The sequence below is a fragment of the Alexandromys fortis genome, unplaced genomic scaffold, assembly GCF_014885135.2.
Source record: "Alexandromys fortis isolate MF-2015 unplaced genomic scaffold, M_Fortis_MF-2015_v1.1 scaffold_206, whole genome shotgun sequence".
Taxonomy (NCBI): domain Eukaryota; kingdom Metazoa; phylum Chordata; class Mammalia; order Rodentia; family Cricetidae; genus Alexandromys; species Alexandromys fortis.
The window spans coordinates 2,628,692-2,644,681 of NW_026068097.1; the positions used below are offsets into that span (position 1 = coordinate 2,628,692).

General features: G+C 38.1%; 1 protein-coding gene and 1 pseudogene across 1 annotated transcript in view; one reads left to right on the forward strand and one right to left on the reverse strand.

Moving 5' to 3' along the window:
• The window catches only part of LOC126489389 (rab GTPase-activating protein 1-like), a 120,322-nt gene that overhangs the window by 68,043 nt on the left and 36,289 nt on the right, over window positions 1–15,990 (forward strand). Inside the window, exon 10 of the mRNA XM_050123621.1 lies at window positions 11,471–11,612. Coding sequence (XP_049979578.1) covers window positions 11,471–11,612 — 142 coding nt within the window. The remainder of the gene's footprint in view (window positions 1–11,470; window positions 11,613–15,990) is intronic.
• On the reverse strand, window positions 8,840–9,764 carry LOC126489397 (adenylate kinase 4, mitochondrial-like; annotated as a pseudogene).

Genomic DNA, 15,990 nt, shown 5'->3' on the forward strand with positions numbered 1-15,990 from the left:
CAAAAACTGCCTAGGCAATTTTGAAATTCTGGAGGAAGAAGTATGTGTTTACTGTCACCCTGGTCCCTTCTTTCACCTGTGTCAGAACGGCTGCCCACCTTTCTGTCTATCTGATGGGACTTGTAGCTTCAGCCTTCTGTGCTTTGCTTAAATGAAGCCCAGCATTCCCGTTAACCAGGCCTGATTCCTGTTATGCTAATCATAGTTTAAGAAATACATACTATGTATCTTGAGAAAGTGTAACTTTCAAAACATTATCTTTGAAATTCTATTTTAGCGTTCCAAAGATGAATAACGAGTGTGCTATTTGCGTCTCTACCCTGAGAATCCTTCTTATACTTATATCCTCTACTTTCTTGCTAGTGACAGGTGTCCTCATTGATGAGCTAAGGGAGGAGATCGGTCATATTGAAGGAGCACACAGAGAAAGGAACCTTAGCATCAAAACCGCCTCTGATCTCTCGCAGTGTCTTGACAAAGGGTTGGGTGATTTCACTTCTCTCTACATTTCTCCCTTAGTGTCGAGCACACAGGAGAGGTATGTAGGGTGTTCTCAAATTTGTTTCAGTTAGACTGGGATATTGATAGTTCACACACCAAAGTACTCTTGTACAGCAAACTCCTCAAGCTAGGGAACAAGGGTGGTTGTCATGTCTATATACATAACATATTGTTGATTTTGTTAATTTGCTTAATTAAAATGATCATATAATTGTTTATATATATTTATATATATAAAGCTTGAATAATTAATAATATCCACATGACTGTTCATAGTAAGAGCTGAGATTATTATCCTCACCTCTAGCCAGACTGCTCCAAAGAAGGCCAGACTATCTTCTTGTAACTCCAGATACTGGGGCAATTTGTGGCTGCGGGTCGTAGCTGGGAGATTTTAGTATAGATTGGCAGCATTGGTAGAAGGAAGGAATTAGGTGGACATTTGATGTAGTTAAGATTGCCTTTGAAAATATGAATGCAGGCATGAATACTTTATTCAAAGGAAAATAGTTTATTTTGAGGTTCAGAGGGATTTAGCACTCCATGTCCAGAGCTCCTTTTATTCTAAGAACATTAGATTTATTTGATGGTCTAAGAAATAGTTCTGTCCTCAGATAGGTTTACTTCAGATTCTTGGGGAAGACACCAGATTGCATGGGATGTCCTTTCACAAGCTGTTTTTTCCTCATATTCTCTCAAATAATAGATGAAAGTCAGATCTGTTATAGTTTGTATTCCAACACACACTACTGTGCATTTTCTATTTGTATAACCTTAGGTAAACTCTCTGAAATGAGGACTGTAATTATACCACCTCAAAGAGATGTCAGAATTAACAGAGGCTAATCATGCAAAGTCCTTAGAACAGGGATTATGACTTGATAACTGCTTAGTTGATGGTAGTGATTATTATTTTTGTTTTTATTTATTTATTTTTAAAATTTTTTTCATTCAAAAATTTACACTTCCTCCCCTCCTCCCATTCCCCTCCCGCTCCCCCACTCATCCTCTTCCCTCTCCTTCCCTCCATAAGAGGGGGCAGGGAACCCTGCCCTGTGGGAAGTCCAAGTGCCCGCCCCCCCCAATCCAGGCCTAGGAAGCTTTGCATCCAAATAGACTAGGGTCCCAAAAAGCCAGTACATGTAGTAGAAACAAGTCCCAGTGCCTTTATCAATGGCTTCTCAGTCCACCCCCATTGTCAGCCACATTCAGAGAGTCCGGTTTGATTGCATGCTCATTCAGTCCCGGTTCAGCTGGATTTGATGAGCTCCCATTAGATCAGGCACACTGTCTCAGTGGGTAGACCAACACCTCGCAGTCCAGACTTCCTTGCTCATCTTTTCCCTCCTTCTGCTCTTCAACTGGACCTTGAGAGCTCAGTCCATTGCTCTAATGAGTGACTTTGTCTCTATCTCCATCCTTCGCGGGACGAAGACTCTATGGTGATATTCAAGATAATCATCAGTGTGATAGTGGGGCAAGGCCAGTTCAGGCACCCTCTACTCTGCTGCCCAAGGACCTAGCTGGGGACATCCCCGTGGACACCTGGGATCCCCTCTAGAGCCAAGTCTCTTGCCAACCCTAAAATGGCTCCTTAATGTAGATATCTTCTTCCCTGCTCCTATATCTGCCCTTCCTCCATCTCCACCCTCCCACTCCCCTTTTTCTTTTCCCTTCTATCTCCCCCTCCCCTTCCCTCATCCCCACCCTCATGCTCCCAAGTTTTGCTCAGCAATCTTGTTTGCTTCCAATTTCCAAGAGGATCTATATATGTTTTTCTTTGGGTTCGCCTTGTTATTTGGCTTCTCTAGGCTTGTGAACTATAGGCTTAATGTCCTTTGTTTATGGCTAGAGTCCACTAATGAAACCTTCAGTGATGTGGCAGGATACAAGATCAACTCAAAAAAATCAGTAGCCCTTCTATACACAAAGGATAAAGAAGCAGAGAGGGAAATCAGAGAAACTTCACCTTTCCCGATAGCCACAAATAGCATAAAGTATCTTGGGGTTACATTAACCAAGGAAGTGAAAGATCTATTTGACAAGAACTTTAAGGCTTTCAACACACAGATATACAGACACATATATGCACAGACATACAGCAGACACACAAACCACACCCTTAAACAAGCATGCAATTTTTATCTTTGTTTTTTTCTTCTCCGTCTGTTACCGTTCTTTTTTCTTTCTGTTGTTGAGTTTACTAAAACATTACCATGTGGCCTACAACAGAGATACAGTCCCCTCTGTCCCCTGTCTAGCAAGTAGATTCTTTCAATATACTGAAAATTTAACAAATGAAACCAATAGGCTTATTACTTCTAAAAGACAGTATGACAGCAAGTCTGTTTGAATATAGTGATATATATATGTATATGTATAATGTAAGTGATGTTTAATGTTGGAATTTTGCCTATCTTATTGATTGTTCAATATTTTGTTGAGAGCATGCATGCTTTTATGTGCATGTTCATGCATATAGGGAATAAGTGTGTGTATGTTGAGGCTAGATGTCTAGTTCAGGTGTTGTTTTTAGGTACTTCTACCTCCATTTTCGAGACAAGCTGAATTTGGAGCTTGCCAATTCAATGTGTTGGCCAGCTTGGATTCTCCAGGGAGCCTCCTATGTCCATCTCCACAGCACTGGGATTACACTTGTACAATATCCTACTCACCATTTTAATGTGGGTGCTGGAGATCAGATCAAGGTCCTAATGATTTCATGGTGGTTTACCAACTGAACTCTCCCCAGCTTCTAGTACATTGCTCAACATTTGGAAATCTGTTCTTTTAAAAATAATTGCTGTCTATGAAAGTGATTTATGCTTTTTTGTAGTGTCAAATGTATAGAATCAATTTTTTTGTTTTTGTTTTTAAGGCAAGACATGGAAGCTCAGGCTGGCCTCAAACTCATTATATAGATGAAGATGTTCTTAGATTTTTTGATCTATCTTACAACTACTGGGGTTGCAGGTGTGTGATATCATATATGGTTTTATGGATGATGGAGATTCATTCCAAGACTTTTGACATGGTAAACAAGCACTGTAAATGCTGTAAAATAGATGGAAACAGACTTGTTTTTAGGCGTGAAAGAACAGGCACATAGAGATAGAAACTTGCAAAATGCAAGTGAATTATTTGGTTTTGTTTCATAGTTAGGCACATTTGATGATATAGTCTGCCAGAAAAAATAGGTGATTTTGGTAGTTTGGTGAGGTTTCTATAAAATAGTATAATTCTTAAAAGGTAGCTGAGTCAGCAATCCTGAAAACATGGATGGCTTTCGAATTCTTTCTTATTCTGGAGATATGTGATACATTACAAGGGACAGTCTGAGGCAGGTACACAAGAGAAAAGCAAACAAAAATAAACAAAAAGCAGAAAAACTAATGTTATAAAAGAGATGCTCTTATATTAACTTTAAAGTAATAGCAATATAATACAGTCATTTATGAAATAACATTGATACCAGGATAACATTTATGAAACAAATGCAGATTTCTCCCCATCCCTACCTCTCTGTCTCTTCCTGTTTTGTGAGAGAGGATTTCACTCTGTAGCTCCCAACTGTCCTAGGACTCATTTTGTAGCCCAGAGTGACCTCAAACTTGATGGCAGTCTGCCTGCCTCAGTTTCCAAAATGCTGAGATTACAGGCATGAGTGACTCTCTTCTCAGCTCTAGATTGGCATTTCATAAATAAAATCAGTAAAGTTTGAATAATTGAAATAATATCTGTTAGCATATCTGATGTCATATTTAAGAACAAATGTTCTGAAAAACATACTGCTTTTTATTATGTTTATTATGGAGAGTTTCAACTCTAATAATAAATGAATTGCATTTATTTATTAGAACATCTGTCTTGAAGTGATATTCTGAATTTTATAATGACTGTGAAAAGAATTACCTCTCATGTGTGTTGTTTTATGTCATATGTTTTGGATTTAAACAGAAGAAATAAACACTTAGAGCTTAAATATAAAGTATATATATATAAATATAAATATTTAAAATTTAAAATACTTTAAATATAAAGTATATATATAGTGGAGCAGATGGGCTTCTCCACAATAGACAATAAAAACTAAGCCTGAGCCGGGTAGTGGTGGCGCACGCCTTTAATCCTCTCGGGAGGCAGAGGCAGGCCGATCTCTGGGAGTTCGAGGCCAGCCTGGTCTACAAGAGCTAGTTCCGGGATGGGCACCAAAGCTACAGAGAAACCCTGTCTCGAAAAACCAAAAAAAAACAAAACAAAAAAAACAAAAACAAAAAAAACCCACTAAGCCTGACAGGAATCCTTCTCTCTAACTATAAGGTAAGGAAACTTTAGTAAGAAAATTAAAGTTTCCTTACTTTAAAGTTAGTGTATGGGTCAATAGTATTACTAAAGACCTTTATGACATTGGGATTAGTGAGCACCAGTGAAGATAATTCAGTGACTGTCATAGTCAGAGTAACTGAAGGACAAATTACTTTTGATATATGTGGTATAGTGTCTACAATAATGGTATAGTGTTTAAACTAAACTCCAAACTCTACTGGATCTCCCTGTTAGTAATAAGGAAATATATAGATATTATATATAGCTATGCATATGACACATGTAGATGAAAAGAATGTCCAGTGCTGTGCTCTAGGGATGTAGAGACCCACAGCAGTAAAATGACATAGGGGATAGGAGAAGCTCCTTTGAGGAAATATATGCCATTTTCTATGAGCCTTGTAGAAACTTAGAGTAGAGCCTGTGTTCACAATGAAGATAATATGTATATTGGTAGTTTTGTAAAGTTTAAGTTTTAGTTTTTTAAGATTTTTAATAGGTGACTCTTATTAAGATACTAGGCTAGCCTCAAACATTGCAATTCTTCTACATTATAATGCTTCCTGAATAGCTGGAATTGCAGGTTTATTCTACCTCATTGAGCTCTGTTATTGTGACCAAGCAAAGACTCCCTTTTTAAAATTAATAGAAGGCATACTATGGTACTGGGTTTTTTTAAATTAAAAAATTTTATGGCCAGGCGGTCGTGGCGCACGCCTTTAATCCCAGCCTTGGAGGCAGAGGCAGGCGGATCTCTGTGAGTTCAAGGCCAGCCTAGTCTACAAGAGCTAGTTCCAGGACAGGAACCAAAAAGCCCTGTCTCGAAAGTCCAAAAAAAAAAAAAAAAATTTATCAGGCAATCAGGGATTGCTGAGAAAGGCAGATACATTTTTTTTCCAGGAATGAGATCCTTGTTGTTTTATCCAGTCTCAAGTGGTCAACCCTAAACACATGTATATATAAGCAACACTGGATGCACTCAGTAGTGTGAATATGTATTTATGAATTTGTGTGAATATATATTGATGAATTGGAGGGAGAAGAGGCAGATGTGGAAGTGTTGTCAATACAGCTCTTATCTATGATCTTCTAAAGAAAATAAAAAATTAAATTTGAAAATGTTAAAGTAAAAGCTTTATCACACGTTTAGCCATCAATGAGAACAAGGCCTATAGGTTCAAGTTGGCTTGCCCTATCTGTGTCTGAGGAATTATGGCAAGGGAGAAATGTTTTGGTGATTGGTGGGTGCCCCTACACAGAAGACGTTTCTTTTTATGTGTAGCACATGCTCTGGAGATTTTGAGTTTGCAATATCATTGGCTGGAGAAACTGGCTTCATTTCCTCTTGTCTCATTTTGAAAAGCCCATTCTAAATGCTAAGGATCATCAGCATAAGATCTGGACTTTTCCTGACAGTCATCTTCGTTAATGAAGGAATTTATGTGTTGGTGATTCCACGGTTTAGCTGATTTCATCATCACTTTTTAGACTATAACATGACAATAAGTGGAAATGATAATAATTTGATACTAGGTATGAAACTAGTTCCCTATTCTGTCATTTGGTTGTGTTTATAAACTGTTATTTCTTTATTTGTAAAGTCAAGATAGTATCTACCACATAGTGTTGTTTGGTTATTTTCTCATTCATTCACCAAACAATAAGTGTCTCCTTGGTGACATTAATTGATATGGGCTCTGTCCTAAGTGTAGATTTAATGTTAAAATAACCTGTATTTTCTTTATATCTCTGTCTGATTGCTGACATATTGGCTGAGGATTCTTTGGCTCAATTTAACTTAGATATCATGAAAAGGAAATGTAGTATTATAGCCCTGACCAAAAGTTCTCAGCAGCTGACAGGCACTAACTGTTTCCTAACTGTTTTCCTAGCTGCTCTTGGCAAGACCTCCACTCAGTAGCTGGAGTCAGTGGCTACCAGAAACTTTTAGCAGCTCTCCATTGCTGGATTAGAAACTGCTGGGAGTTCTAGAGCTTCTCCAGCAGCTTTTCTTTAGCCATCCCAACCATCTCAGATTTTGGTAGCTTTAGCAGGTCTCTGGATAGTAGGCATTTTCTAGGCCTGTAGCTCTTGGTAGTAATGTCATCAGATCAACTCCCTCTACTTGAGGTACAAATGATGAATTCTGGATTGGATATTTCTTAATAGGTCTAGCTCTTTAGAGCATGCTGGAAACCATGGGTTTGAACCATGCCATAACTTAAACCAAGCATGATGCCATATGCCCATAATCCCAGCACTCATGTGGTAGATGCAGGAGGGAGGATTAGGAGTTCAACATCATTCTTGGGTACATAGCACGCAATAGGTCTGCCTGGGCTATTTGAGACCCTGGTACAAGTAAGCAAGCAAGCAAGCAAGCAAGCAAACAAACAAACAAACAAAAAAAATGGCAGTAAAATCATTTCAGGAAGGCTTTATTAGGGCCGATGCTATAGCACATAGCACAGAATAGAGCATAGATTTTCTAGCCTGGCCTGAAAGAAAGTGAAGAAATCTGCGTATGTAGTTGAAAAGGGCAGTCCAAAATACATGTCGTTTTCTGACTGGTAACACAGACTTTCTGCATTGCTTGGCAGTTTTCACAGGCTGTAATGAGGAGGAGTGGGCTTGCTTTTTTAGCCACCTGTGTAGCTTAACCCCGAAATAACCACACAGAAATTGTATTAATTAAATTACTTCCTGGCCCATTAGCTCTAGCCTCTTATTGGCGCTCACATCTTGATTAACCCATTTCTATTAAATCTGTGTATCACCACGTGACTGTGGTTTACCTACAGTCCATCTCAGTCCAGAGATTCATGACGTCTGCCTGTCTCTGCTCTTCTTCCCAGTATTCTGTTTTGTCTTTCCTGCCTATCTGAGTTCTGTCCTATCAACTAGGCCAAGGCAGTTTCTTTAATAACCAGTGAAAGCAACACAAATACAGAAGGACCTCCTACACCAACAGGCATACTGGGCTTGTCTGTTCTGACTGTCAGTGGTGAGAGAGGTGTTTCTCAGAAAAGGGAATAGGGACATCTAAAGTGGTTGCAGCATTGTGGAGTGTGTCTGGAGTAGTCATAAGTAGTACCCTAGTGAAATATTTTTAATGATCATATCAGCTGTGCCATCAGAACAAGTTTTCTCTGCAGCTATTATAGAGGTTATTTCACTAGGTAGTATCACCAAACTCAGCTATTGTACTTCCCAAGGCTTCCCTTGGGGCACTAGTGATACTGGCAGCTAGATTTTGACCTCCGCTGGTGTCATGACAACTTGAATTGGCCACTGACATAGCCTCTAATTGATAGCTCCCATGACATTTGTGGAGATTAAGATGTCAATGTTCTGGCTTCCAGCACCTCTAAGGGACTGCGGAGAAGCAGTAATGATGATTACAGCCTGTATTAGAGGGCTGCAGGCATGGTAACTCCAGTTCTAGTCTAGTATATATCTCAGTGTAACCTGTTAGATCTGCCAGGCAGTGCTTCAGAGCATAGACTATTAACAGAATAGCAACAAACAACCCAATTATGGTAGCTATTGCTATCTTCTTTGGTTCTTCTTGGGTGTCTACAGGTTGTCTCTAGTGTTACAAGTGGTATGGCCCCCAGATCTCATCCTTGCTCTTCCTCTGCTCTGTCTTGTAGGCCTGGTCTGACTTACTGGCTGTACCTTAGTGTGGTGGCAGCTGCAGCTGAGCAGTGGCTATAGAGAGAACTTGACAGCTGTAAGCTAAGCATCTGAGCATTGACACTTGTCCCTAACAATCCCTAACCCTCTGGCCATTTTAGATGAACAAATGGAAAAGTGTTTTAAAATAAAGTGAGTGAAGAACATCTCCTGAAGATATGAATGTAGAGATGGCTTGATATATGTTACCGCAGAGAGCATAATCCTTAATTCTGTGAAGGAAACCAGAGTTCAATATAATGTTGCATTCTTTAGTAAACAGTCCTGAATGTACTCCTGGTTAATCTGACTTTGTGGGTGGTGCCATTTTATGGGCTTAGGTCTCATACCTGAATTAAAGGAAGAAGTCATGCTGAACACAAGCATTCATCATCCTGTCTGCTGACAGGCTGCAATGTGAGCTGCTACCTCACTTTACTGCTACCATGCCTTCCCTACTTGATGGATTGTGCCCTCAAACTATGAGGTTCCTGTTGTGTGCCCCCTTCACGCTTAAGTTGTATTGATCAGACATTTCTTTTATTGTCACTAGGAAAGTAACTAATACATTTTCTCTACCTATTACCTTATAAAGAAAATATATCAGATGGCTCAGAGGTTAAGAGCACTAGCTGTTCTTCCAGAGGTCCTGAGTTCAATTCCCAGCACCACATGGTGGCTCACAACCATCTTACAGATCTGATGCCCTCTTCTGGCAGCAACTGCTTCGGGTTTATCTTCTTCTTGTTGGACAAGTGGCTCACCAGTGATATCATCAATCCCCAGCACTTGAGGAGGGTTGAAGTCCAAGTTATAGACTCTCTCGCTAGAAGGGGAATCCATCTTCGGCTCAGACGATCTTTAAGTGTCTTAAAAGGGATATTCAGACTAATCACTAGGTCCACATCACAGATTCTGTCCAAGGCTTCTGCCTGTACTAATGTCCTCGGGAACCCCGTGCTGGCCTTGAGGTTCTCCCGCAAGAAGTGGCCGCTGGAGAGATGCTGGAGGCCAAAGTTCTGGGTGATCCTCTGGCATACGGTGCCCTTACCTGAGCCTGGCGGCCCGAGGATAACCGCGGGCAGGAGTTTGGAAGCCATGGCTTTGGAGGGGAGGGGTTGTTTGCAGGTATATGGGCATCTCACTGGTGACTAAGCTTTTGAACAAATTATCTCTCATTCTCTATCAGTCTTTAAATGCATAGAAATCTTTAGGGATGTCTGGGCCCTAACTCTTCTATCACAGGGTGTTTTCTGGTTCAATTTTGTACATATAATTACAGCTGTTCTTAGTTCATGGCTATAGCCATGACATGCCCAAAAGTTAGTGTACCATTCCACACCCTAACCCTAGTTCTTAATTTTTTTTCTGTCCCTTCTTCCATGTTGTTTCTGAGCCTTGGATGGGTTATCTCATTTATAGCTGGGCATTCAAAAGTCATTTAATTTTAGTACTTTGAACACTTAATGAGACTCTGAGGTCACTGATGACTAAGGCATAAAGAGCTATTCTTACCATAGCTGACAGACAGTAGTACTAGTTTGTGGGTACAGTTATTTAGAAAGCAATATAACAATCATATCATGTCCATTTAATAAAAGAGCTGCAATAGCTTCCCTACTGTGACACCCTCAGTTGTGAACTTTTGACCTTGTTTGTGGGATCAGATTTGAATCCTCTCCTTGGACCAGATGACAAATGTGTTAGAAAGTGGTTGGTTACCCTATGAACAGACTAGCCACTGTTGCACCCATGGGCTCATTTGGCCAACTTGTCAGTATTATTGCACACAACATCCATAGCTGAGTCAGATTGTGGATGATAATTTTCCTTCAGTAAACTGGCAAGTAGCTGATTTTGATTTGCTAATGTAGATATATTGTTGTATGTTGTTGCAGATTGTTCCCTGGGACTTGTGAATGCTAGATAGGTACTCTGCCACTGAACTGCAATCCCATCCAAGATTTGCTAATACATAGTTGAGATTTTTGTATATTTTTATGAAGGATATTAGTCTGTGGTTTAGACATTGAAGGATTGGCCCCAGATGGTGATATAATTTTTCTTGTCCCTTATTCCTTCGTGTGTTGCTGTTTTTCTGCCTCATATCTGGCACGAGGTGAATCACTTTGCTCCTTCATGTATTCACAGTAACCATGATGATCTTTTCTAAGTAATCATAACTGTAGTAAATTTCGCTGTATACTGTGTTCAGGTTTAGATGTTACGCACTAGTATGATTTGCCGTGTTTCCATTTTTAATTCATTTTGAAATGTATTCTAATTTAAACATTCCTCTTTGGATTTTTTTTTTTTTAAGGACAGGGTCCATGTAACTGAGCCTGGCTTTGAACTGAACTCTTGATCCCCCTGTCTCCAGTTCCCAAGTGCTAGGATTACAGATATTCACCACCATGGTGCAATTGGTAGTATGCTTCTAAGCAAGCATGCAGACTTGAGTTTAGATCCCAAGCCTAGACTCGGAAAAGAAAGTGGTTACATAGAGTTACAGTCATTAGTTGGTGAGTCTAGCTGTTATTTCTTTCTCAGCATGAGATAGCCAATAATCAGACATCGTTTGCTGTCTGTCCTAAAACTTGTGATGTCTTGAACAATAATTGAATTATATCAAAATGGTTAGTAAGTTGAGTTTGGTATATAATGCTAGAAGCTTACCAACATGTACACATCTCAGCACCGGAAAAAAACATCATAGGCAAATCATTCACTTAAATTATGCCAAGGACAGTGTACTAAAAATCTTTCAAATTCTACATGGTTTAGATAAATGTGATATGTTGTTCTTCATTTTAGTTGTTTTTAATGAACTATTGTTATACTATTTATCCCATATGTATATGTATATATATACATATACACACATACATATCCCCTCCCCTCCCCTAACTTCTCCCAGGTCTAGCTCACTTATTTCTAATATTCAGATATATGATTTTATCTTTATCAGTCTGAGGGAAAAGGCCATAGCAGTGCTGGAGATGCAATATATGAAGTGGTGAGTCTTCACAGAGAGTCTGACAAAGAAGAGCCAGTCACTCCTACTAGTGGAGGGGGGCCAATGTCACCCCAGGAGGATGAAGCAGAAGAGGGTAAGAACTTGAATGTGTCAAAAGTGGAGTGTGCATGTGTGTGTGCATGCATGTGTGTGTGTGTGTGCATATACATGTCCTCAATCTGGGCAGTTCGGTGATTGATAGTTGTTCCTGACACACTTATTTTAGATTCTTTGACATGCAGAAGGAGATTTGGTCCATTTGGTTCTTTCTTTGGTTGCGCAGTCCCTAGTGCCTAAGCATTATTAAGCCACTATTTAAACTTGGTAATATTGCTCTGCTAATTTGCTTCCTATTTGATTTCAAATATTTGTGAAGTATTTAATGAGAATTTACAAATTCTCTGAAGTATTTTTAGAATTTCTGTAATATATTCTGCTTATCTTTGACACTTTTCAGTTTCAACCTGTTTTTGTTGTTTCTATATTCTTTACCACTTACTTCTGAAGTAGCACAGTATTTGTTCTATTTACTATATGAATTCTGGTGAGATATGCTTAAAAGTCTCTTATGTCATCTGACTATGGGCACAGTTCTCTTGATAACAAACTACGGCTAAAATGACAGATCTTAGCTTTAAGCTTTTACATGATTGCTTCTAGTATGGGATTTGTTAATAGTACATTTATTTTTTCCTTTTTAAAAATAATATATATATATATATTTTCCGAGACAGGGTTTCTCTGTAGCTTTGGAGCCTGTCCTGGATCTAGCTCTTGTAGACTAGGTTGGCCTCTAACTCACAGAGATCCACCTGCCTCTGCCTCTCGAGTGCTGGGATTAAAGGCGTGCACCACCACCGCCCGGCTTATATATTAATTCTTAAAATCCTGTTTCTTTATATTATTTTATGTCATTTTGACAATCATAAGTTATTATTGATTAATAATTATTGTTTCCTTTTTTACTTATGAGGAATCATTCTGTTTCTAATGTATCAACTAATTTATTGCTTTTGAATTGTACACATGCTTTTATTAACTTGGCTCTAGGGATGGAACCTTCCCATCTAGGGATGGCACAGAGAACAGAAGCCACTTGGTTATGTCACTCAGCTGCATGGGGCAGTGCTGATATCTGAACCCAATCTGTTTGATTCTAGTAAACTAGTTTGTCAAATTAAACAAGTCACTAAATTTATAAGCATCATTTTAGAACTAAAGCAATTTTGTCCATAAGAAAATTAATCATTTAAAAGCATATAATATGTTTACATTGCTGAGATAACATCTTTTTACTTTCAAAAATTTCCATCATCCAAGAAGTTAAAGCTATTATCTAAGAAGTCACTTCTTGTTTCTCCTTACCCTAGCCCCTGGCAACCAATAATTCGCATTTTTTGTTTTTTCCCCTTGTCTAGGAGATTAATGTGAATAGAGTTATAAAAATACTGTCTTTCATATGTGTCTTCCTTTTCTTGGCCTAATAGTTTTGACAAAGTCCTCATTGATGCATATTACAGCATTAGTATTTTATACTTTTCTTGTCTGAATAATAGTGATATAGTTGTGCCAAGTAGTAACCTATTACCAGTTAAGGCACATTTGAGTTACTGGACCAGTTAGATGTTATAAAGAATATAATGAACATTTATATGAAATTATTTTTGTTTATGTGAAATCATTGTGCATCAAAAGGCAAGCAGAGGAAACATAACAGGAAGTAAATGATTTCTTGCACAGCAGCTTGAAGGAGCACCTTCTGATACTATGAAAGTTAGCCAGCATGGAAGAAGCTATCACTCAGAGCAAGCTTGATCTCATAATGTTCTACAACTCAAGTGTGAATACTACTTCAATAGCAATAGAAAACAGTATTGTTTATTATGTTAATATATTACTAATATATTACACATTATTATAAATTTTAAATACACTTATTTAATATCTATATTACCTATAAATAATAAATATACCTGATGGATATATGCATTTTTGGGTAAAAACCCACTAGTAGGCCGACTATATATTAAACATTATATATCTACATAAGAAACCAGCTTTCCAAAATAGCTATACTAAGTTTCCATCAAGACCATCAAAATGAGTCCTTTGTTTTTATATGATTATTTGTTCTTTGTATCAGATGTCTAGTTACATAAATTTAAAGTTTCTAATTAAAAATCTTGTGTAGTTTGAACATGTCATATGAAAATTGGACTACATGGAACTGACAATCTGCAGTGGCTCCAAGGACCATAGTTTTCAAAATGATACTGTTTGTTGGCAAAAACAATAGTTCTTCTTCACATTTTTTTTTTGTCCATGTAGTTGCTTACATGTCTTTTTGATAAGGACTGACCTACACCAAACAGTATGTTTGAAGAGATAAACTGTAGTGCCTTTAATTTTCTGACTGTGGGTTATACAATACCATGTCCATAGTGATCCAGCAATTACAGGGTTTACTTCTATAGTAGGTTCCCCTATTCTGTTTAGAATACTTTCAAGAATTCAGTTACTTCTATCATTACAGACACAAATGGGAGAACAAAAATCATCAGCAGGAAGTTTGGGGAGCAGACTTAGAAGAAATGTGTGTTTTTTCCCTGTTAATACATGCAAGGTGGTTAGAGAAAGCTACTGAATTCTGTGTTCGCAGACTTAGAAGAAATGTGTGTTTTTTCCCTGTTAATACATGCAAGGTGGTTAGAGAAAGCTACTGAATTCTGTGTTCTAGAAACAGAATAAATAGATGTGATAAGGGGGCTGGAGAGATGGCTCAGAGGTTAGGAGCACTGCCTGTTCTTCCGAAGGTCCTGAGTTCAATTCCCAGCAACCACATGGTGGCTCACAACCATCTGTAATGAGATCTGGTGCAGAATACAGTATATATAATAAATAAATAAATCTTTAAAAAATAGATGTGATAAATATTTACGAGAAAGTTATTAGAACACTACATTTCAAGTAGTATCATAACAAAATGCCATTACCTTTAGAAATGTAGAAAGCAATGATCAAATCAGAACAAAACAAAATATCCACTAAGAACTCCTTATACAAGTTAGTAATTCTGTTTATTTAGTAAAGAACGTCTCATTTCTAATTTTGAAGGCTAAGTAGCATGAATTAAGTGGTAAGTTATTTGGGTGTAACCCAGGGAAGCCTGTGCCATCTTACCCTGAAGCCCATGGGACTTCATAAAGCATGAATTATGCATTCATCTTTAAAATACCACATAGCTAGAATGCCACTTTTTATTTCTTGAAAGGTAACATTTTAAACATTTAAATATTATTCTAGATATATCATCTAGTATTTTCTAGATAGCAGTATTTAGATTATCCAGGTTTGTCTAAAATTGTACACTTTAGACAGGAAAACAACCTAATACGAAACACTACCTCATTATTTATGGTCTTTCATCATATTTGGAAACATCAACTACCATGATGTTAAGGTGACTGAAAGCATTGGAATCTTTTTACTTGAGGGGAAAACTAAATTTTTCTTGAGGTTAATTTTTATGTACTCATTTGTAAGAACTGTCTTGATAGAGCTGCTTAAAAGTAACCACCATGAAATGGAAGAAACAGGAACAAAATAGATTTAGGAGTAATTTAGAGTTAAAATTAAGGAAGTTTATCAGTATGGCTATAGGATAGGGCCATTTCAGGATCCCTCTCCTCAGATGCCCAAGGAAGTAGCTGGGGACATCTCCCTGGACACCTGGGAACCCCTCTAGAGTCAAGTCTCTTGCCAACCCTAAAATGGCTCCCTTAATTAAGATATATACTTCCTTGCTCCTATATTCACCCTTCCTTTATCCCAACCATCCCATTCTTCCAAGCTCTCCCCATTCTCCCCTTCTCACTTTTCTCTCCCCATTTCCCCTTACCTCATCCCACACTACCCCCAAGTTCCCAATTTTTGCCCGGCAATCTTGTCTACTTCTAATATCCAGGAGGATAACTATTATGTTTTTCTTTGGGTTCACCTTCTTATTTAGCTTCTCTAGGATCACAAATTATAGGCTCAATGTCCTTTATTTATGGCTAGAAACCAATTATGAGTGAGTACATCCCATGTTCCTCTTTTTGGGTCTGGGTTACTTCATTCAGGATAGTGTTTTCTATTTCCATCCATTTGCATGCAAAATTCAAGATGTCATTGTTTTTTACCGCTGAGTAGTACCCTAATATGTATATATTTCATACTTTCTTCATCCATTCTTCCACTGAAGGGCATCTAGGTTGTTTCCAGGTTCTGGCTATTACAAATAATGCTGCTATGAACATAGTTGAACGAATGCTTTTGTAATATGATAGAGCATTCTGTTTACTCCTCCCATCTATGTTCTAAGCTGAGGCCAAGTAGTTGGTTTATTATAACTTAACCAATGAAATCAACAGATTGATATATGACACTCCCACATCACTTCCCCTTTTTCTGTTTAAACAAAAAAAAAAAAA